This window comes from Lissotriton helveticus, chromosome 10, assembly GCF_964261635.1.
Source record: "Lissotriton helveticus chromosome 10, aLisHel1.1, whole genome shotgun sequence".
Lineage (NCBI taxonomy): Eukaryota > Metazoa > Chordata > Amphibia > Caudata > Salamandridae > Lissotriton > Lissotriton helveticus.
The window spans coordinates 921,555,149-921,579,743 of record NC_136071.1 but is presented as its reverse complement, the minus strand read 5'-3'; the positions used below and the strand labels follow the sequence as shown (position 1 = coordinate 921,579,743).

The window sequence follows — 24,595 nt, the reverse complement described above, 5'->3', positions numbered from 1 at the left end:
TTGCGGTCCTTCCTAAGTGTCCGCACCATAGTGCAGCAAAGAAGTCAATAATGATACTCAGAACAGTGTGTTAGAGGGCGCAAAAACTAAATACCAGTTTGTGGAGTCCAATGTCCAACACGACAGGGGGTTGCCCGGCCCCGGCCTCCTCTGGCCGCTGAGGGCCTAGGAGGGCCCGCCCTTTGCCCGGGCTTAGACCCGGGCGCTCCCGCGCGCTCCCGCGACATGGGTGAGGGGTTTGATTTATGGCGCCTCTGGGCGCGTGCAGTCACGTAGCGCCGCTCAGCCCCCTGGGGATTGTAGTCCTCCGCTCGGCGGCCGCTTTGGTGTAGATGCGGCGGCGGGAGGACTACGAGGCAGCAGGGTAGTTCAGGCAGGCAGCAAGAATGGTGGTCAGGTAATCCAAGTCGGACGGCAAAGAGGCACTGTGCTAGAACTGATCAATGGCAACCCTAAAGATGCATAGAAAATCCTGTTGAGGAAAACGTCCGTTGGATCTTTCCTACAAAAAAAAAAAGTATTACGTGTTTTGGAATTCAGTATTTTACTGGATTGATGAAACTATTAGGACCAAATACTTAATTTAAACTAATCACTGATTTGACTGTACTAAAATGGCAAGTGTTATTTTTAGGATGCCTTTTTCCCTTTTCTATTAGGTACATAAAAATGTGTGCAGACATTTCTCAGGGCTTCTTTTCATTTTGTTCCATCCAACGGATTTACGATTTTATATTATTACGATTTTGCATATATTCTCGGAATGCACCCTCAGACATGACGCACTAGGCCTTCCTTCTCTGCTTTTACAACCTGGCTCTGACCCTTGTTTTTCAAGAACTCAATAGCGTGATATTTCTTCGTTTTTTTACTGAGAATTTTTTTTCCCTTGGGAGAGTCCTTGTTTTTCGCTATCAAGATTAATCTGATCCAGGTCTTGTTAGTATAATAAGGTATGGGTCAACATGAGTTTTATTAGATAAGCATATTTTGTGAATGTGTCATCCGATCTGAATATTTTTGAGGATATTGGGGGTTGTTTGTAGTGCAATACTATATTAACACCAGTTAATTGTTTTTCATCAGCCCATAAAATAAGAAGGGGAAACGGCTTTTAAAACGCGGGCTGAGGCACATGTGCCGTTTCAATGCAAGTGGAACAACGCTTCCATGATCCATGCATATGCCTTAACCATGCATATTCGTGGTTAAGGTAGTCAGCTGTCTAGATGTTCCAAAAAGGAACAGGAAGGATCGGAGGAGAGGAAGCTACGGGACGCAGCCTGGTAAATGGAGCTGGAGGTCTGAGGTTTTTTTTGGAGGGGAGCGGTACTTTTTAGAGCTGGGGACCTGTTTTAGTGCTCAGGACAGATGGGGTGTCGGTGTAGTTTTTATTAGGTCTCGGCTAGCGTCGGCTGCGCACATGCGCAGCCTCGCTGGCGAGATTTAATGACTCCGAGTAGCGAGGTTAAGCCCCGCCCCTCTTCTCCATTGGCTGGCCTCCCAAACGGCGGCTAGCCATTGGAGAAGAGGTCTCAGTGATGTCATTCTCTCGCTCTAAGCCCCATCTTTTTCAGATTGAGGGGCGTGTATTTTAGTTTCTTTCTACCCTCTTCTCTATTGGCTGGAATGTAAACAACAACAGTCAAAAACACGCCTGTTGTTTACATTCCAGCCAATGGAGAAGCGGGGAGAAAGAAAAACACGCCCCCAATCGCAAATGGACGGGGCTTAGTGACAAATGGCGAGCGCTTGTTTTAGTTGACTCAAGTGGTAAACAAACTTTGATTTAAGCGTATTTTACTTAGTAGGGGTGATGTCTAGGCTCCCTGCATTTGTAATATGTAACATAGTATATATTATTAATCTTTGAAAAAGTATTTAATTTTTCACGTTTTCTTTGATGAAAGCTCCGAAAGCACCAGAAGTTTGTCCTCCTCTGGCTGCTGGGGGGAGGGGAGGTGAGGGAAGCAGGCAGAGAAGGGTTTCTGATTGTAAAGGGTGAATTAGTTCCCATGGAAAGCGAGGCGAGGGAGGGGCCGGGGCAGAGGAGTGCGCGGGGCTCTGCAGCCAAGACTTGCTTTGCGGCTAAGTGTTCATAATGCGCGGAGAAAATAATGGGTTCGCACAAGCAGCTTTCAGGCTCGGCCTCGGTGGCGGCCGAGATAAACGGAACACCACAGCGCCGGGCTCCCCCCGCTACCATAACAGCAAAAGAGCTCAGTTAAAAGAATGCATATGTTTTGGTTTTAAAGGATTTAGATGAAACGAGGGAAGCGGCATGCTAGAGGACTCAATTAGGGGTAGCAGTGCCTACCCCTAGTTTTATTGTTTCCCTTTTCCACCCATGGCACTTCCCTCTGCATCTGATCTCAGGAGACACTAGGGCAGCTGACACTCCCAGAAAGCGATGCAAGGCGCTGTGTCCATGTCCAAGAACTCGAGTTTATGCTTGTCCGTCCGCTAACCCCCTCATCAGAAAATACGAGGATGTTGAGAGGCTGAGGGTAGGGCAAGGGGTCAACTCTGATGTCCCTGCGATAGGGCAAAAGGTGCATGATGTCACTTCCGCTATTCTTGGAATTTTGGTGATTTGGTAATGTTGTCGCATCCGGTACTACACTCGCCGGACTCCTCAGTGGCCATTCGGTGTGTTTGTGGCATAAGATGTTCTTGTTCAAATCTACACTTTCGAATGACCCTTGACACCCAGCGCGGATCCTCTCGGAGGGCAGCCTGCTTGTTTTCCATTCCGTTATTTTTGGATACTTTGCTGCTGTTGTTCAGGTGTCGGGTCAGTCCCTTAATTATGTACTGGGAAGACGTGTTGTGGTGATGCTAGTCAGTACTCCTTACTCCAAGTCAAACCCCAGCTCAGAAAGGCCCTGCTACCCTCACCGCTGTTTCCACGAGGACTGCGGCCCCGGGTAACCCACACAGCAAACTGCTTGCTCTTGAATAATGCTCATCTCAGGTATTCAATCACGTTATTTGTTCTGTCCCCCACTGTAGGGCCTGTGCTATCATATTCTTAGGGTCTGGCACAATGTCAAATGGGTGACAACCTGCTCCTTATTTTCTTCTTCAGACCATTCTGGTATGACTTGTGCAGGAGACTCGCATCACAAGTACTCTACCCAATATTGTATCTGTTGCTTAAGAGCCCGATTACCTGGAGCGCTGACTCCTGCCTGCCCAGCGCGACCCATGAGCCTGCTGCCACAGCTGCCAGGACCAGACGCCACAGACTGCACAGTCTCCAGCGAAAGCCCTCTTTCCGCTGCCAGAGCAGCGCTTCTTCCTGATGAGTTATGACTGCCCGGTTCTGTAGGGCCGCCTGCGGGAGCTGCACGGCCCCAATCTCCTCTCCATCCTTCCACTCCATGCAGCCTTCTCGGGCGGTGCCGAAATACACTCGCTGCAAGCCGGTGTCTATGCAGAGGCCCTACAACAATAACAGAGACTGACGCTCGGAGGCAAGCTGCGAGGCTCTTTCACCATTCCCCCTCTGTCCTGAGGCACATCTTCTCTACCTCACCTTTAAAAAAAATGAAAAACACCGGCCTTTGTGTGTGCTCCTCAATCCCTGCAATGATCGCTGCGAGGTCCGCAGAGACAACGCCGCAACCAGCCGCTGGAGCCAGTGCTGCTACCCCGTCCAAGCCCCCTCGACCTGCACTCTGGCGACCTCCCTGCGAGCAGCGCAGGCCAGCGCTACATACTCCACAGGTACAGAGACCACTCCGCAGCAAATCAGCCCCCTTGCTGGTGTGTGTGTGTGGGTCTGTGTGTGTGTCTGTGTGGGTCTGTGTGTGGGTCTGTGTGTGGGTCTGTGTGGGTCTGTGTGTGTGTGTGTGGCTCTGTGTGGGTGTGTGGCTCTGTGTGTGTGTGGGTCTGTGTGTGTGTGGGTCTGTGTGTGTGTGTGTTGGTCTGTGTGTTTGTGTGTGGCATTTGCGAGAGATTAAGCTATTGGCGTTGTAAATGACAATGCCATTTATTTATCTGTTTTCAAAACCAACACATAAATAAACAAATTGTCATTTACAATGCCAATAGCTCTAACTTTTGCAAAGGCGAGACTGTTGCATTGTAAATGCTTGTTAAGACTGGGGGCCAAGTTATAGGGCTGAGGGCAGGGGGGAGAAGGGACAGTTTTCAGGGGTGGGAAGGGAATCAGTTTAAGGGCTTAGGGCCTGGGGATGGGGTTGGAAGAGTTTTTTGGTATGGTATGGGGTAGAGTTTTTGGGCTCAAGGAAGGTCGTGCTTGTTTTAAGGGCAGGTTTATGGCTCAGAATGGGGGGCAAGGGGTAATTTTCATGGGTGGGGGCAGTTTTAGGGCTCAGGGACGGGGTAGTTTTAAGGGCTGGGGCCGGATGGATTACAGGGCTGGGGTACCGGGTGTTAGGTCGTAGGGTGGAAGGGCTGGGGTGTGCACTCATGCCTTTACAAAGAAATGTGCTGTAGAGGCATGTGTGGTAAAGGCATGCTTGGTAAACGCATGGTCATGGTTCAGACCAAGTTGTTTAGGCTTGCGTGGTTTAGGCATGCATGACTGTATTATACAACAAATAAGAGCACCATCCTAAGAAAATGCATTTTGTATTTTGAAACCATCATGTAAGGTGTTGCAGTACACAAAGACTTTCACCTATGAGGTTCTCAGCTTGTAAGTAACATTAAATGTTTCAAATTCTAGGGACATTATACTGGTCATATCGTATTCTTTCTATAGGAGCATTATTGTGCTTATCTCAACATTTGAGGTATGTGCCCTTTTGTGTATTCTTGAACATTGGACGAACAAATCCAAAATAAATGACATACATGTGGTTGGTTCTTTTTCCTTTTTTCATGATATTTTTCAGGTTTAGATGATGGCCAGCTATGACACCTCTACTCATTAGGGACGGGAAGTGTGTTGAGATTCAAGCTATTCTGTCCTGATGAATCTGCTATAAATCACATGTTGACTTACCTGATACAAAGGATATATATGTATGAAGATTATTTTTCATATAATGTTGCGCTCAATCAACCATCACCACTTTACATCTGCTTTTCTCCCTTTAGACTCTTATTTCAGGTTTGATTGTTAGGGATTTGAGAGGCAGGCGGTATTAGTGGTGAAGCATCACACCAGCAAAACTTTGTGACTCCTATGCAGGCAATTGGTGGGGAATGTAGAGAACTCCTTTTCTCTGTCACCCCTGCCCATCCCTAAAGATTTGCGTGGAGGTAATACCAATGATGAGAAACCTGAGCATTGTCTCAAGCCCCCTTTTGGTGTTCCCTTGAAATGTCTCTTTTTATATATTGTTCCCCACTTTCAGTGATGTTTATTCATTCTGTTTATCTTTAGCAGGTTATTTGGCTGTGCAGGGGAAAGCTTGACACAACAACAACAAAAATGTCTGACTTTTTTTTACTAAATAGGACAGTAGTATATTAAGTTAATAATTTAGGGTTTTCATTTATCGTAATATGTTGTTATTGTGGGTGTACATTGTGATATTATCTCATATATTGGAGCAGGATCAAGGTTGATTTTCAAAAAGCTCGTCTCTGCAGAGTGTGGCACAGTAGCCAAAGTAATGAACTGGAATACAGCTCCAAGTAATTGCCAGTGGGTAAGATTGATTCAAAAATTCCACTCAAATGGGGAAGAGAGAATTCCAAGATAAGGGCTTGATAAAACGGAGAAAACTAGAAGAGGGAAAGGAAAACAAACACCTAAAATGACAGCCAAATATCAGGCTTCGTTGGTCTGCAGGTGGGTAAAGAGCCGAGGACTAATGGAAGATGCTGCCAAGTAGTAAATTCTGAACATCATGCTAAACAGAAGTTCATTGAAGTTGCTACTGATAATCCACTGCACTACACCCCACCTCACCCCACTGTCTACTGCCAAATAGGGCACAGCATTGAAACTGACGTGTGGAACTAAAGCACACATCATGCATTACTTCCCACTTCCTCCATAGCACTTTAATTGTGAAAATGAGATGAGGTCCAAATTTAAAACCCAACAAAGCAGTTCAGGAAAATCTAGTAGTTTCTGCTAGTGCACTGTATGTAATGATGCCAAACCTATACTATTTAAGAAATTTATTTTGTGCAGTGATTTTTTCCATTTACTGGCGGAAATGAGGACAAGCACTGGCAATGTCAACCACTGTGGCTCTTACATACTGAAAATTCGTTCGCTGCGTTAGCAATACACAGAAGAGTTACAAATAGGTGGCCTATTTCACTCGGAATCATGGATTGCTGCCGCACGGTGTACCTCTTGTGGATGAGTGAGTTAGCATAAACTCCTGGCACCTTACCTGTACGTTTCTTTGTGTTAGGGAAGCTTGCACTGTTACTATCCAGGGTGTAACCTTGGTTGTGTGTCAAGAAAACCTGGTGACCGCCATATATACTACTCAAAGGCCAATGCAACATGCACTGCCGAGGAAGAGAGGGCAGCCTGCTAGGTGAACACTAGGGGAAATGCGGGAGATATTAGACTGCAAGGAAAAGGGAAAGCATAAGGTGCAAGGTGGAATATCAGAGTGAAAAATAAATGTGCAGACTGCAAGGGGTGCAGTTAGAGTGCAAGGGGGTACATGACACAAAGAGGTGTAGGGACCACAAGGATATCAGAATTCAAGCTCCACACATACACATGCGCCCCCACCCAGACACACACAACACACACGCGGACACACACACACACAATCACACACACGTATCGCTGGGCATCGGATGCAGGCATAATGGGGTGTGAAGTTTCAATTCATCCTAGTAAATATAAAAAAAATGTGCCTACAGCATTAATCATGCTTTCTGTATATTCACTGACACCTATTTCTTTCAGTTAAATACAGTCAATGTGCAACTCAGCTCCTTTGTAATCTGGTGTAAACTGTAGATACAACCTCTTCCTCGTTAAGGGATTTGGTGATGGATGTCTGATTAGAGGTCTGCACCTCAGCACCGTTGGTATTTGACCGCAGGAAGGAAAGTAGCAAATCAAATTGGTTTGTAAGTGAATTTGTTTCGTTTTAACATTTTTCAATTTGGTGAGGAAATGGTAAATAAATAAAAAAATATTTTATAGTGACTTATCTAAGAAGTACGATTATGAAAAACAGAAAATTGTATCGTCTTTTTGCATCTGCCTATGGAAAAGCGGAGGTGTATTTGCTCCCTTAAAGGTGCAATTAAGTAAATCAGAAACAGACGGAGATCAGGAAGTTTGATGTTAGGTCCATTTTATCAACAAAGTAATCACAATCTCGAAAGTGACACCAATTTCAGTGTAATACACCATTTACGTGCCCAATGCAGAAAACATCGGGTAATTCCTCATTCTTAAAAGTGGATATACTGTGGACTGTTTTTTGCTAAAGCCATATCCGCATTGCTCTTGAATGCATTTTTGGGCATAAAAAAAGAAAAGAGATGGATTTAACCTTTCTCCAACACGTGGTCTCTGTTAATACAAGAAGCAAAGCTAATGTATGTTTTTGACGTGTGTTTGAAGCATGAACATGTCAATGGTTTACAGAGTTACATCCGGGTCCTATGTAGATTTCAAATACAGAAACTAAAACCAACCAAAAACTGAACTCCTCATAATCTTATCTGAGATTAAAAAACAGCAAGATTAACATTACTTCTCATAAGTGAACTTAGGCAGACTGCTAAACTGCTTGCCTTCCACAATGACATGTCACTCAGCTTCAAGATCCACACTGCTTGGAAGTCAACCCTGCTTGTCATCAATTGCCAACCGCTGTTTCAGAGCATAAAGTCCTCCCTTCGTGGCGCAGACTACATGACTGGTGCAAGCCCTGGTCCTCTCACCTGTAGATGCAAACACCTGCTGTCAGGAAGGCCAGAATCCCACTACTCCCCTTCGAAAAGTCCCCCATGAGCAGGGCACCCGATCATGTGTGTCCACAAGTTCAACAAGATCAAAGATGCTCTCGGAGAGCTGCACGGTCCTACCCTGGTAGCCTGTATTCACTTCTATAGGTGCAGCATTTTTAACAAATCACTCAACCTGTGGAACCCTGCTTATCTGGCCACCAAGATCAGAATCTTTCAGCTCCACAAGTCTTGTAACAGCAACATTGTAACCTTGGAAAGTAAGAGATGCCAGAAGGAAAAACAGATACGACAACTTCTCCTGCTATTCCCGAACATATTGGACAAATGACGGTCTAATTTTTACACGCACCTCTTGCCTGTACGAACAAGAAGGTGCTTAACAAGAGGAGGAGTACTTGGGAGAAGTTATTCTACACGGGTTCGAAGAGGGAAGTGTTGGTAGGCAGGAAGATATTAGATGGCCACTGCTTTGCTTTTCGGCTAGTACCGATGTCTACAAATCCCATGTATGCATACAGAGAACAAAGAGACAGTAACCATTTCAGGAAAGAGTGGCTGTTGAAAGTTCTTGCCAAATGGGTATAGGAAAGGAATAAAATCTGTGAAGTAGTGATAGAGCACAGATAGACCAAATAAAGATACTGTTTGTAACAATATGTGAATCCCCATGAGTAGATAATAAGGAACCATTAGAAATGAGTTACAAAATAGGGGAGGTTGGAAATGCAACTAATTCGACTGTTTCACCGTAAACATCATGCTAAGCGGCCCGATGTGGGCTGGTGAAATGAGAATCCTCCAAACAAAATTACAATCAATTGACTAATGGGATATCTCTCATGTGTTTCTTAAGAAGTCATTTTGATTGTCAATGTTAAAACAATAAGCATGTTCATCAATTCCTAAAACAGTGTAACAAGGATCAATATTCCTTACCCTTTGGTGAAGCATGTAGATCTCCTGCAAGAGGGTTTGACAATGTCTAGAATCAGAGCGTAGCGCAGTAAAGACTTTGATGTCAATAGGTACTGAGTGAGATCTTGTAAATTATCCTCAAGATAATCCTCCAGCATATGAACGGTGACATCATTGTCCTGGCTTTGCTTCCTGTCCAGTTCTTTTACTGTTTCTAGCTTAAACAGAATCGAATCCTGCTCACAGGTATTGCTGCTAGAGCTTGCAGAAATGCTTGGCTTCATCGACTTCTCTTTCATAGGCACGTCGCTGCCACACTCAAAACGTTCACCCCTATCACTACAGCTCTGAGATATTCCAGACTTTGAATCTGGAAAAGCGGTCAATATCTAGCATCAAGGAGAGAAAAGATTGTGATGAGATGCAGCATATAAACAATTCAATTTCTGTGGGTATAGAATTATTGTGATTTGACAGGAAATATTGCATGCAGATTAATTCATACCATAAGTGAACATGATAGGAACATTCTGTTGTAGTTTACAAGATTAGACTACGTAAGAAATGTCTACAATTATTTGGCCGCAGTAACATGCGAAAATCTTCATTTAGTAAGGTTACCTTAACTGTTGCACAACAGAAGGCATTCTTACTCGTAATAGTAGTGTAGTGCACTAAAACAAACCACATTTGCATTTATCCTTACAAAAATGAAATCTTATTAGAAGCTTTTGTGAAACAGTTCGGTTCTAAATAAGCTTGGTCTGGCCCTAAGAAAATATTCTAACAATGTAATGCAACAAACATTGGCAAAACCAGCAGATCTGCATGTAATGTGCTAATGCAAATGGAAAAGGAAAAATAACAAAATCTTGTCTACTTCGAAATGGAGTGCACTTTAACTCAAAAATCTTGAACAGCCAGACAGTGCTAGGTGAGATCTAGCATCGCTGTTATGTGCAAATGGGCAATTCTTAGATCTACTGGGGTCTGTGTGTGAATACAGGTTGATGCATGGTATTAAAGTGAATGAGTTTAATATGATGATTCTTGGGGAAACAGCAAGTGAAGAAAAAAATGATATCACTACTACTACTCAGAGAATTGAAAGCAAAGATAACATTTGCAACTCGTTTTGGAAGACGTGCAAGAATATCAGCTCCTATTTACCATATTTTATAGGGAGGTGACAAAAAATCCTGTAATTGTAAGGCTCAGGATGTTATGTGTGAGTTGATAATATTTGCACTAGGGGTGGTAGGCTGGTTAACCATAGTTTTCTATCATAACAGTTGAATTTGACCCTCTCTGCAGGGTCAATACCTATATTTTTGCCTTCACCCTTCCTGATTTCTGAACTAGTTTTTGTTGGCTTTTAGGTCTCTAACTTATTTATGTTTACCCCTGAAAAGGATTGTGGTTGTTGCTTGAGTCGCGTGATTCACCCTCAACCAACAACCCAATTTAAAACAATAACCATAACATTATTTTAACTGAAACATTTTAAGTAAGTGTTTACATACTCCTGTGATTTATGTGGGTTTTTATGATAAAACACTTCCCTGCACAGAGTAGTCACTGGGCTCAGCCTGATGTACCCAAAAAGCATAGGGTGTGTCTTTGGACGCATCATGTGCCCATTGCCCTAGCCAGATTTGCCGCTGGACACTGTATGCTTGCAAAGATTAATTGAGGGAACAAAGGTTTCTTTTTGAATAGTCAACTATTGCATTTTCAGATAAATGGAATCCCTTATGATTCGTGCGTACATGTGATCTAAAATACTTTAACATAGTTGTATAATAAGTTTGACCAATTAAAGGCATTTCAACGTCCAGCCACGTTGAAACGTTGCAGAAATGTTGGTACCAATATTAGATGAGATATTTTAATGTGCTAAACATTTTACTCCACAGGGCCCAAAGTATAGTCAGCAAAGATTTCAAAACCAACTGAAATTGATTTGTGGCTGATTTGTGGCTGTTTTGTGATGCTAGAACATGCATTTTACCTTGGTCTGGGAAAGGGACATGGAATGACTGCGGGTGTTCCCCATGAGCTCCTCCCATGCTAACACTTCCGGGTCCTAGACCCGGGCAGGAAGTGTGTCAAGGTGCCTTGTGACTGGGCTCTTTGCAACACAGTAAAGATCCTCGTCCACCGTTCCAGCGATTGTCTTTTCTTGCTGTAATTTTGCAAGAAAGCACAATGATCGAAAACGCTGCAGTAAGGATTGAACTTGAAGCTTGAGTGTTGAAACCAAGGGCAGTGTATATAGTTCAATCTCTGGTTGCTATGCCAAAAACTCCTGGTCAAGAGGAAATGTGTATTTTTCTGACACTTACTTGATGTGTGGTTGGGAAATAAAACGTCTCGGGTTCGAGTTTTGCAATCAGAAAATACCGCAACCTTGAATTTGGAATGCCGAGCTGAAAAGGAAGTAAAATGCTGCATTAGCAAAAAGCGTATATCTAGTTTAAATGATTTATAAATCTAAGAGTGCAGCTTTAAAAGGTATGTGTATTGCAATATTTTAAAGGAACTTAATCTAATCATTCCACACCGAGATTGTTCAAATTTACTACTGCTGTGTATGTTTACACATACGATCGTTTTTTCGAAGTCATCTGCACATTATGTGAACAGAGTGGAATGGATGTAATCTACATAACGTTAAAATAAATGCATGCTATTTAATTACGTAAAGCTCTACTACCATACCATGAAAATGTAAAGGACAAGTCGAGAAATGAAGATGAATGCTAAAGTTTGGGGTTTCAGGGTCTCAAAGTGTTCCACCATTATAAGCAGATGCTAGCATCAAACGTCAAATTCCAGGTTAGACTGGTACCATCCTAAACTCTCACATCATTTTTTATAGCAGGAGAATAAGGTTACTATAGTGTTGTCACGGTCACTCTAAGTCGGAAAGCTGTTTACCATTCTCACCCTGTACATATCTCTATCACCGGATTTCAACTTTGTGTGTCAGTACTTTAAAAATCTGTTTATGTCAGAAGTGGCACACCTCTATCAATTCACATACTTGCGTCTGTGACAGTGCCGCCTAATTTAAAAAGGTGCCCAGTAGGTGTGTGTTTCAAGATCAATGGCTTCCACATCCAGAAGATCATGAGAAAGATCTTCACAAAGCAACACTAGTAAAACTCACTCATGCCGTAGTCACCAGTTAGTTGGACAATTGGAACACCCGCTATGCCAGAATCACCAAACAACTCAGTAGAACCCTACAAACTATCCAGAACTCTTCAACCTCCCACATTACACCCCACCTCAGGGAACTAGACTGGCTCCCGATAAACAATATGCTCAATTAAAACTCTCACACACACATTTGCTCAATTCAAACTCTCACACACACTGCACCACTCAGGCCCACCTACCTCAACAGTTGTATCTCCTTCCACCAACCACCCAGCTACCTCCGCTACGCAAGACTCCTACTCCCATACATCCCAAACATATACAGAACCAGATCAGAAGAATGGGCATTCTCTCACATTGCTCCTAAAGCGTGGAACAACCTCCCACTCCACATTAGAGCATCCTCTTCTCTTCTTGAAGACGGCAAGCAGCTGAAGATCTGGTTTGTGAATAATGCAGGCACATACACCTGCTCAGCACCAGGAAACCCTTGAGGGCGATAGAGCACTTTACAAATGCACATAGCATAAAAACATTGGATGAAGAGTCAGTTAGATGAAGTTGACAATGGTAAAGAGGCTATGGAATATAGTAACTAAGTCACCATGAGAATGAATTTATCCTACTATTTCGTCCTGTATCTTTCCCATTCTGAACCACCAGCTTGATTTCACAGCAACTGAGAATGAGAAAGAGAAGGTGAAAGGTGGCATGGGGCAGCATACTCCTGGACAACGAGATTTTGGAAAACTTCCTTCTTAAATTTTGCATTGCACTGGGAGGAAGGCCCAAGCCTGCTGAGGTGGAAAACTGTATGGGGCAGGCTAGCTGCTCTAATGAATGATTCCCACAATGTGGGAAAGAAGCAGGAATATGCCCACTCACAAAGAGCTACAACCAGACAGCAGAGAGAGTAGCTTTACTCTTCCTTTCTCAGGCAAAATGGATGTGGTGTTGCCTTTGTAGACCATTACAAACAACCCTGAAGCTCAGGATTGTTAGGACGTCCTTCAATGGCAAGATGACTGTATGTTCATATGCTGGGACAGATTATGGAGAATTCCCCAAAATGTGCACTCCACCCATACTCTGCTGAGTCAATTGTGAATGCGAACTGTGGATGGGGAAGGCAGAAAAGGCACCCCAAAAGAGGTTAAAAATATCCTGCTACCATTCAACAATCAGATCTAAAGATGTATTGGATGGTGTTAGAAATGGGGGTCTCTAGTTGGCAGAGGTAGGTACCTTTGTCCAAATAGGGACACTTGCTTCTAGTCAGAGTAAGGAGGATACACACTCTAGATGACCCCTGCTCACCCCCTTGGTAGCTTGGCACGAGCAGACAGGCTTATCCCAAAGGCAATGTGTAAAGTATTTGTACCAACACTCACAGTAACACAGAAAAAACACCACAAAAGGACACCACACCAGTCTAGAAAAAGAAAATATCTTTATCTTAACTAAACAAGAGTAAAACGACAAAAATCCAACATACACAGTTAAAAATATGACTTTACATAGGTTTCAAGAACTTGTACCATAGAAAACTATCGATGCGTGACTTTTCAACAAAATTCCTGTAGATGCGTCAAATTTCTCAAGCCAAACAGCCGCAGCGTCAGAAAAAAGAGATGCAGCACTCCTGAGAACTTGGGGAGGCGATCGGACAGTCCCACTGCACGCAGAGGAGGGGTTGCGTCGAATCTGGTCTGTACGGGGAGTGATACGTCGATTCTTCGTGACGGTTCCGTTCCGCAGGTGATTCGTCGGACGAACTTGCCGCACCGGTATGATGTGTGGAAATATGGGGTGCGTCAGCGATTGATGCTGCGGCATTGAGCGCCACTGCGTCGGTCATCTTCTGCAACTAACCCTCGATGCGTCGATTATTGCAGCGGCGACAGGTGCTGCAGTGGTTTCCACAGCAGTGCGGCGATGCATGGAAATTCTTCTTGCACCATGGAGAACAGCCGCAAGAAGAGCGATGCGTCGATTTCTGTAGTTTTTGGAGTTTCTTTTTTCTTCCAGCTCCCAATCAGCAGCAACAACCTCCAGAGGACCAAAACTGGCACAGGCACCTCTTGACTGGTCAGAACTCACAGCAGCAGAGCTCAGGGTAAATGGGAGTGAAGTCTTTGTGTCCCTGAGACTTCAGAACAGGAGGCCAGCACACTTCAGGCCCTTCTAGATCTCCTTCAAGCAAGAGACACAGCACACAGCAAAGTCCTTTTCCTTTCCTTTGCAGAATCAGCAACTGCGGGCCAACCCGAGACACACAGCAAGGGCAGTGCTCCTCCTCAGTCTCTCCAGCTCTTCGCCTTAGCAAAGGCTCCTCTTGAATTCCAGGAATGATCTAAAATCTGGGGTTTTGGGTCTAATATGTATACCCCAAAATGTCTTTGTTCTCTTTGTGCAGGGGGATCTGAGCCCAGTTCAAACCAGTTCTGCCTTCAATGGTGCAGCATGACCACAGGAGGTGGAGACAGCATTGTGCAAGGGAGAAGGGCTCCATTCAGGTGCAAGGCAAATCTCCTCCCACCACTCTATATGTAGCCGGGTCTATTCAGCTCAGGGATGAGTCATCCAGGAAGGGCCAGGCACACCTCAGCCCCCCAGAGGCTCTCTACAGGGAATGCATATCCTCTGTCCCTGTCACACTGAAACCAGACAGTCAATCCACAAACAGACAGAGGCACACGGGTTGGTTGAACAAGAAAATAGCCATTTCTAAAAGTGGTATTTTCAAACACACAATTTAAAAACCATTTTTACTAAAATATGGGTTATTAAATCCTGAGTTCAGGGATACCAAACTCCATTTTTCTATCTTATCCCTATGGGACGATATGCTTGTAAAATGTCACAAAGCATTCCCCATTCGGTCCTATGGGGCAAGATAGCCTTTCAATAGTGGAAAACGAAATTGGCAGTATTTCACTATCGGGACATATTACACACACCAGTACGTGTCCTACCTTTCACATACACTGCCCCCTGTCTAGGGGGTACCTTGGGCCAACCATAGGGGTGCCCTATGTGTAAGAAAAGGGAAGGTTAGGGCCTGGCAAGTGGGTGCACTTGCCAAGTCAACATAGCAGTCAACAAACTGTACAAAGGCACCACGGTGGAAGGCCCGAAACATCTTTTCAGGGCTACTCATGTGGGTGGCACAACCAGTGCTGCAGGCCCACTAGTAGCAATTGATTTACCAACCCTGCCACACTCAGTGCACTTTATAGGGACCTGCTGGTAAAACAATTATGCCAATCAGGGAGAGCCAATCACAATACCAATTTATATAGGGAGCACTAGCATTTTGACCCTCATTAGCAGTGGCAAGTGCCAAAGCATCGCTGCCAGTAAAAACAAAATCCAGCACAGCATCAAAAACACAGAATGTAGAGGCAAAAAAGTCAGGGAAAACAATGCCAAGGATGCCAGGTCTAACAGATGGATTGGAGTTGCTTCAAATGGTCATCTCTAAGATAGTCCAAGTGGTCTGCCAGACAGAGCTTCACAGTGCACTTGAGAAACCTGGCTTCGGCTACCATCCCCATGTAGGACCCTTACAGAACCTTAGATTTTCTGAAATCACCAGGCTGTACTGGTTTTGTTTTGGCTACCACCTTTTCTGGAAGAGGCACAGTCTTCAGTAGGATGTTTTCATCAATCATCCAACGAACTACATCCTTTTGTAGAGTACCTGCGAGGATTCTGGCTATTACACTTAGAATCCAAGTTTGTGTGGGACCTCTAGTGTTAGGTACAAAGAAGATTTTGCACTCTCCATGGGCACCACTTGAATTAGACAGTCTTCGATGACGGGTTAACAGTGAACCTTCTCCTGTCATAGGAAAGTCCCCACTAGGGTGTCCTTTATTTGTAATGCTGGTGTCGCAACATGAACTGGAGGTACTTTTTGTGGACCTGCATGGCAGGCACATGAAAGCAGGGACCCTGAAGATGATTCCAGAACATCTTTGCATTGCTGCCCATAGCTGACACTACCTGGGCCAGGGTAAACATTTTTTAATAAAGTCCAGAGATTGGTTGCAATCGTAACAATAAAAAAAAAGATTGAGTCAATCTCTGTATTTTCTTACAAGAATGTAATGGGAGTAGCACGTCTGCCTCTTGTCTGGGCATAGGGAGTGAAGGCCAACTCAGGTAGGGGTTTATCAACCTCCTTCTGAAGTTCTTTAGATGCTACATGGGGCTGAATCAGCGTAGTTGAAGGTGGCCATGGCACCAGAAGAACAAAACTGTGGAGTGTAGAACATATAGAGCATTGTCAAACTTCACCAGAGTCTCTGAGAGGACCGTTACATCTTCAGTAACACTTGGCCAGGGACAGTAGTAAAGGTAAAGAGGAAGCAGCATTGGAGGATGCAGAGCTGCAACTAGCTTGAGGCGGGGGGCTCTGTGTTGGGTTCTTTCTGCTGTGATACATATGCTCCGCACTAATGAATCTTAAGAGGCAACACACTCAGGAAACCACTACACAAAAATATACATTACTAGTAAAGGCAAGTAGTCTCACCCAACGCCCAGGGGGTAGGGAACCAGACTGCAGAGATGCTAAAAGAGTTGCACCTTGATCAGGAAAACAATCAGTAGGATGTTCTGAAAATCAACCCTGAAAAAACAGAGGTTCTAGTTGTATCATCTATAGGTTCCCCATGGAGTGATTTGTACTGGCCCCAGGAATTAGGTCCAACACCTACACCAGTGGACAAGGTGAAAAGCCTGGGGATTAAGATTGACAGCGAACTGTCAATGTGTAGCCAGATCTCCTCTATAGTCGGCACCTGCAATGGGCTAATTAGACAACTGCGAAAGTTAGTCCCTCTCCTATCCCAGTCTATGCTTCGCACTGTAGTCTCTGCCACAATAATCTCAAGGCTGGACTACGGAAATGCCCTTTACTTGGGCCTTCCAAAGTCCTTGATCAGTAGATTGCAGGTGGTCCTAAATGACGCCGCACGTCTTATTTTTAAACTTCCAAGAAGATCCCATGCTTCTCCATTGCTGCAGAACCTTCATTGGTTGCCTATTGGGCAAAGATCTGTTTTTAAAAGTTTGTGTATAGCCCATAAGGCAATCTACGGGCAAGCTCCCGCTTACATAAAGGAAAGGTTGGAGATATACAAACCAGAACGGAGATTAAGGTCCTCAGACGCACAGCTGTTGGTGTGCCCCCGGTTTAGGCTGGCCACAAAAGGGGGGAGATCCTTTTCTGCTCTGATCCCAAAATTTTGGAATAAACTTCCTGAGACCCTCCGAAAAGAAGGTAATCTCCTTCGCTTCAGAAAAAGTTTGAAAACCTTCCTGTTTAGGGATGCGCTAAGCTCAGCTTAAACTTCCTGTTGCTCCCTTCTTTCCGATAATGATGTAGTTGTTGCCCTTCGGTCACAAGCGCCCTGAGACCTGCCGGTGAGTTGGCGCTATAAAAGCCGGAACTAACAATAACAATAACAATAACAATTCTACTGATAGAATTTGAATGTGGTAATCCCACCTTACAAACAGACTTTCCAAATACACTACCTGATTCAAATTGAACTGGTGCTACTGCTGCTGACAACCCCCATCCCCAGCAGCAACTTCTGAGTAATGATTATCATTCCCTCTTGTAAATGAGTCAGAAGAAACTAAAAAGGACGGATTTCAATAAATTAGGAGTAGAGGGGTGAAACATAGCATAGGGCATGAGTGGGACATAAGGTAGGAAGGAAGGCGAACTAGGGAGGCTCTCCCAATGTGGGAAGGAGAAATAAGGCAGGAACTAAAACAAGGTCAGACCAAATTACATATTCAGTCAAGAGCAAAAGTAGGATTGGGCACCGGGAAGAGTAAAGCAGGTTGTCTTATATTCTGTGGAAGTTGCTAATAAAACATGCTTCCTATAGCAATGCATTTCTGTAGGTATTTCCCTGTTTACTAAGTACTTACAGGTGTCCTGGTTTGGGGAGTGTGGGAGATGGAGCCAAGTCACACTGCTTTCATAGTGTGTGTCACCTGCTTTCAGCTAACTACAAACTCCCAGCGTAGCCAGAAGCTGCCAGGCTGTCTGGACTGCCATCCCCCTATAACACACAATGTCCATAGTCTACATTGTGATCCTTCCCAATCATGTCATCTCGGGGCCACTGCTTCCCATGTGCCTCGGGTGTGTGAGTGAGTGTATCCGCTTGCACAAAGGCAAATCCTGCAACTGGAGAGACAGGACTGTAAGTAGTGTGATAACTCCTGGTCCTACTGCTCTTACTTGGAAGTACTCGAAAATCCTGACCTGCCTACAATGTCCACAAATCTCGAGGAAGGGCCTGCTAGGAGAGAATTTACTGGGAACTGTGTTACTTCTGAGATGCCAATATCAGGCAGACTCCTCATGGACTGCCACCACTGTGCCTTCTGGTATTCTAGGATGTGGACCGACAGAGAAGGCAGTGTGGTCATGTACTGCTTGTAACAATGGGACTTCATTGTCATGGTGACTGGTATAGTTGGAAGTCCAGAGGGTCTAGGTCAGTAAAAGCTGGAACTTAGCAGTGACCCCGCTTCTGGTTTGTGCCCTTTGTGCTTAAGCAGGGAAACTAGGTACACTTGAACACTATGGGAGGCCTCCCTTCTGCACTTTTTCATGTGCCTAGGTACACCACTCTCTGATTGGTTAGTGCTCCCCTGCTTAACAGCCTCTGACAAAGTGCAGGGGCCAGGTTTCATCACAGAGGCAAAGGTGCCAGAAGAGTCACCTGACCTATCAATATATGACTGTGAAGGAGACCACCCACAACAGGAGCTAAGGTAACCGCCCCCTCCACAACAAGCAAGCCTACGGAGGCAAGAGAAATGGGTGGAGACAATCCTTTCTTTTGTGATTTGCAATACTATTAACACATGGTGAATCAGGAAGGAGTCCCAGAGGCAAACCAAGTTGCAAAGAGGGCATAAGGGTGGTGATGTCCAGTGCCTCCATGATCATGGCCACCTTATATTGTGGGAATAGGCCTGCCTTCCAGTCTGATTGGAAAACAACCGGTCTGAGGTGGGTTTTATTACGGTTCAGGAGGGACCTGGCCTGGCACTTTGGGCTGAAGGGTTTTATGAAGCAGAACCAAGTCAATGGACTTGGAAAGTAGCCCTGAGAAATGACCATTCACTTAGATTCAGCCATTCTTTTTCATTTGAGGTAATGTTTGGAAAGCACACTTTTAATCATTATTTTTTTTTTGTGCAGAGTTTATTTGCTATGAGTGTTTTTCTCACTGTAAATATTCTTTTTGATACAAAGGTTCCATGAAATTAAGTCGCGGTAGGTAGAAGTTGATGCTGCAACCGCTTGGCATTCAATGCATACTAATGCAGCAGATTTCCCACTGCTTTCACTGGCATTAGCTCCCGAGAGTCAATTGGGACAGGGAAAAGGACATGCAGACTTTGTCATAGCTGGCTTAGTTCAAGTAACATTTATCATTGGTTAGCTTACAGTTTACATCCAGGGAAATGTTGCAATTCCATATACACTCCAATCCAGTGAATGAGTGTTCGTGTGCACAATACATGCAAGGGCGTATGTGTTCCCGATCTGCAGTGTGTCTATTCCTGCACGAGTCCAAAATATGGTCCAGACTAAAACAGGAAAAGAAAGTTGTTGAAGAGCACAGAGTTCGGTGTATCACTCTGTGAGTGAGAGGCGAGTTTGGCTTTTCTCTGGCCATACCTCTTGACCTATGCCCACAAGGAAGTCCTGCATGCATGTCATTGACCTTGCGCACATGCAGACTGATGTGCTCTTATACATTGATGCGTCATGTATAAAACCATGTACAGAATGTTCTCCCCAATAAGCGCATGAGCAAATTTGAAAAAACTGCGCAAGAATTGCTATTGAATCCTAAACTTTGCTAAGTTGCTATTCTCTGGTTTGAAGGTTAATGGGCAGCCCAAAGTTAATTAAACAAGCGGACTTCCATCAGTGTTGGACAGTGCATGTTGATGTTAATTTGATACACCATTAATTATCATTTAAAGAAGTAGAGAACACATACGGCACAAATACACATTTTTGAGGCTTTTATGCAGACATAAATTCTGAAAACGAAAACTGTTAAACAGAAGAGGGAATGCACTACAGGTATACAAATAAATACATAAATGCAGAAATACAGGGAAAAGAAAATCAGATACGAAATGTAACTATACATTGTTTAAAGGTTTTTAATGATTTGTAATCAAAATATTATCCAGGCTAACTGTTGCTTACAAAAAGATCGCCTCACTTGCATTAATAATAGAAAACCTACACCAAATGAGATGATATTTTTGTGAACATATGGAGTACACAATATTTCTGTCAGACTATAGGGTTCCAAACAATATTCTCACATACAACAGTTGGAAAGCTTCCTAGAGAAATTCACAAAACACTGCATCATATTGTATATATCGCACACATGTGCAGAAGCGTTTTCACTGTGATCCAATCCAGCTGAGGAGTGGCCATTTTCTGGGAGCAAATTCCCGTTCAATCTTTCCTTTCTTTAGAGTTAATCAAGTGGAAGACATATTGATTAATATACTTGGTGTCCATGGCTTCTCCACATCCCACTATGATTCTAAAGTGGTTATGACTCCAAGACGGCAATCTCAAATTCATCAGAAACTGGTAGGGTTAAAACATTCGGGTGAATGGAGCTCAACACTTCACTCGGGGAAGCGTGCTGTCGCTGAAGTTCATTAGTGGTCATTCCTGCGTCTCAGTTCCAGCACTCTTCATTAAAATACAAAGTTTATATAGAGCAGAAGTGAGCCATCTTCAATTAGTGAACAAAACCCTGCCAAATTAATTTGCCATTGTTTACAGCCAGAGTAGCATCCAACGAGTGAATGCTGTTGAACTGCCCAGCATACTTGAGCACTGCAATTCTGCACGTCTCACGTTTGGTAGTAGAATTATGAACAAGGCATTGATTGATTCCAAGCTAGTGATGGCTATACTGGGTCAATTCACAAAGGCATTTACGAGTATGTGAAATAATACTCCTGTAGTACAACTTCACGAACACATAAATGCCTTTGTGAATTGCTCCCAAAAACATTTAAAATGGGAGTATTCAGGAAATATTCATAGACGAATAGTACAAATAGAACGTACTGTGGCCATGTTATCCTTTTACCAATAGGGAGTTGGACATTTCGGGCACAAAGTTATGAGTATGTGAAGTAGTATGCTTTTGTGAATTGACAAGAGATGTAGCTTAAAGGTCAGAGAAGCTGACTTTAGAACTGGAGAACTAGGGGGCCGATTATGATTGCAGTTGTTCCGCATCCTCCGGGCCGGCGGAAGACACCGCCGGGCCGGAGGATGCGGAAAAACTGCTGCGGAGCCTCCAAAGACCCACCGCCATATTAGGATGGCTGGTGGGTCTGGAATTCCGTCCGCAGCTTTTCCGCCGCGGTCGCCTTCCGACTGCGGCGGAACAGCTCTAACATGGCTGGCGGTGTCTATCAGACACCGCCAGCCATATTAGGATAGTGGCAAAGACATGCATACGGACTTTCACTTCGGGGGCCCGTTGCGGGCCCCCTGGGTGAAGGGGGTGTGGGGGGTGCACATGGGGGGTACCATTTGCCTGCACAACGCAGCAGGCACTGCGCGGTGCCTGCCGCTTTGTGCATGCAAATGCGATGCATGCATTTTTAACCTTGCGGTGGGTGCAGCTTGAAGCTGCACCCGCTGCAATGTTAAAGATAGAGGATGTGACCGCCACCCTGGCGGTCACATCCTAATCTGCTCAGAGGGAACGCCGCAGCCCTTGCGGACGTTCCCTCCTCCTCAGGGGTCGCGGACGGACTCAAGTCTGTCCGCGATCATAATCGGCCCCTAGGTTCGAGTCTTTGCATCAGCTCGACATGCTGCAATTCTGGGCAAATCACTTACTGTCTCTGTGCGTACAAATAAACCTGACCGTGTGTAATGTGATCTGGTGATCATGTAAAGAAGTGCACTTATGCTGTTGGGACCAGTTTCCGCTATATAAAACAAAAACAAAAAAGCTACAACGACTCAATTAAAATTGACGAAAGTTAAAGAAATACAGGTAGGTGGGCTCAGGTTTGCTTGGCAAAGGAAACAGCAATATACTCGTTTACTTGTTAGTTTGAGGCACTTGTAAATGAGAATATATGTGCTGTGCACACATAATCATTCACAAAGTATGTGTTGATCAAATATTTAGATACCACAACAGAGTGCGATGGCTATTGGTATAACGCTGGATAGGTCTATAACAAAGTTGTTCCGAGTTGGATATCGGAGATTTTACTTTTGAGATGCCAATTTTATTGGAAGAGGAGGCCTCACCCACTTTTTGTGGCATACTTTATCATAGGCGATCTTACCCCACCCTGGTATGATAAAACTACAAGGTGGACTCAACCTCAAATGAGAGGGAGTTATTCGATAAAACTTACTGGATAAGAAGGGATCCATATTACTTAAAAATACCTGAAGGTAAAATATGTTGTTACCTTCACTCAAGGGTACCACCGCTATACCTAAAAATACTAGGAGGATGGATTATAGGCATAACGGCCCCAAGATCCTTTGTAAGCCAACGTGTTTCTACCCTGCCAAAAGCCAATACTGTTCAGGGACATTCATCAGGGCAAAAGGGGATCCCATTCACTACACACCATTCTATGGAAGTGAGTGGAAAGGGCAAAAGTAAATCCTACCTTGACACGAGGGGTATGTTTCCTAAGAATTTTTAAACATAAAAAATGCAAAACATAAGAAATATTTTCAAGAAGTCAATTGGCACACAGATAAATAGTGCACGCATATTAATAGGATACAAAAGGTGTAAAACAAATGTGACACTGCACTGCAAACAGAAAGCACATGCATGTTAGGTGGACAAATGCACAAATCTAATTGTAGATATCTTACCCTAACTTAAGGGATACCAGACTTCAAGGCATGGAAGGAGATGGTGTCCTCTGTAGTCATGCATTAAATATATATGGAACAGTTCTGGCATTTATTTTAAAACTTTGTGGGAATATAGGTGAATGAGTCCCAGTAAACTCCTAGGGATATCAGTACTTAAATATAGTCCTAAAAAACATATGCATGCTGCTCCAAGGGGCCAACTACCCTGAGATATTATGTCTGGATAGATTAATCATTCGGAAAAGAATTATTATCATACTAATCATACAGCTAGTACTGAATGATGTTTGTTGTATCTGTAGAACTGTGAGAAATGTGATAATACTAGAAATCCTCATCAGGTTGTGCCTAAAGATATCAATTTAGACATTATGTTTTTTTTTATTTGTATATGTGTCGCCCCCCACTAGTAAATAATTAAGGACAGTGGGATGCCTCCATAATCTAACTTACTACATTGCAAGGTGTACTAAGTAGTGCTCCCCTGTGCTTCAGTTTCCCTGCTACTTATGAGCCGATGTGGTAGCCGGCATGCTGTTACCTTGTGCCTAGAGATATCATTAGTCAGTTGGCTGTATTTAAATCTCAAGATGTATCGCACCCCACTGGAAATTCATTAGTGGCAGTGGGACCAAGTTTTCATATTACCCCATATAGCCTTATTGTTTAGTTAAGCCAATGGTATAGTACATTGCTTCCCTAGGTTATCATAAAGGAGGGACATATTACATCCTAGAATTCCAAACCAGTCACTTACTAGGTCAACGGGCATACAATACTGTGTGCCTAGAAGTGCTCCCGTCCCCAGCCGCTCATGTGGCTATGCGGGAGTCAGCACTCATATTAGGCGAGGAGGCTTCTGGTGTCACCCCGGGCCGCCAGCTCCAAACAGGAATGATGGAAGATGTACTCCAACATACAGTACATGTTTTCATGCCAAGCACAACGTGAAAACGTTGCAAAAGGTACCACTGAGCACAGACCAACCATTGGTAGGGGAGCAAAGACAGGGGTTGTAGGCAGCCTAAAGTTAAGCAACAGTTACAACCCTGAAGGATCTACAGGGCTCGGGGAATAATCATATGTAGCGGAGCTCGTCAGATAAGATGGCAAGTGTATTCAAAGGCGCTGTTTCATTAGAGGAGGTGGCCCAATGGCATATGTTTTTAATAAGGGACCTTAGACCGACCGTCAAGAGGTACCTGCCTTCAATACGTGGGACAAGAGTAGGAGGACTGCAAATTATTTGATTATTATCGAGGAGTATTCAAGCTGAACAAAAAAATCTCATAATTCAATTTCTAGTGTCAGTTTGTTGTCTTTATACCCAGCGCTGCTCGAATATCAGTAGGATTTTTGTCATGTCTGAGGAAAGGGGTGAGATTTTCAATGACATACCACCTCAGGTCCTTGTCAGTATGCCCTTTCTCAATGAAGTGTTTAGTGAGTTTTGTTGAGTCACATTTACATCTTATCACACTGCAATGCGCTGTTATTCCGATGCGTATGCTCCTCGTTTTCATCCCCACATATATGAGATTGCTATTCTCTTTATAAAAGCGTAAACACAGCCACAGGTAGAGTGTCCAACATTAGCGGGTAGGTTCCACAAGATGGATTGCCTATTCTTCTTTTTGGGTTGTTTTGGGTGTGTGTGCCCCAAAAAAATCCCTGAGGTTC

The 24,595-nt window shown here is 44.1% G+C and overlaps 1 protein-coding gene across 2 annotated transcripts in view; it reads right to left on the bottom strand.

Moving 5' to 3' along the window:
- The window catches only part of TRDMT1 (tRNA aspartic acid methyltransferase 1), a 248,182-nt gene that overhangs the window by 29,252 nt on the left and 194,335 nt on the right, over positions 1-24,595 (bottom strand). For both annotated transcript variants that reach the window (XM_078663576.1, XM_078663577.1), the window contains 2 exons: positions 11,139-11,222; positions 8,815-9,182 (listed from right to left, as the gene is read on the bottom strand). In XM_078663576.1, the coding sequence (XP_078519702.1) occupies positions 8,815-9,182; positions 11,139-11,222 (452 nt within the window). The remainder of the gene's footprint in view (positions 1-8,814; positions 9,183-11,138; positions 11,223-24,595) is intronic.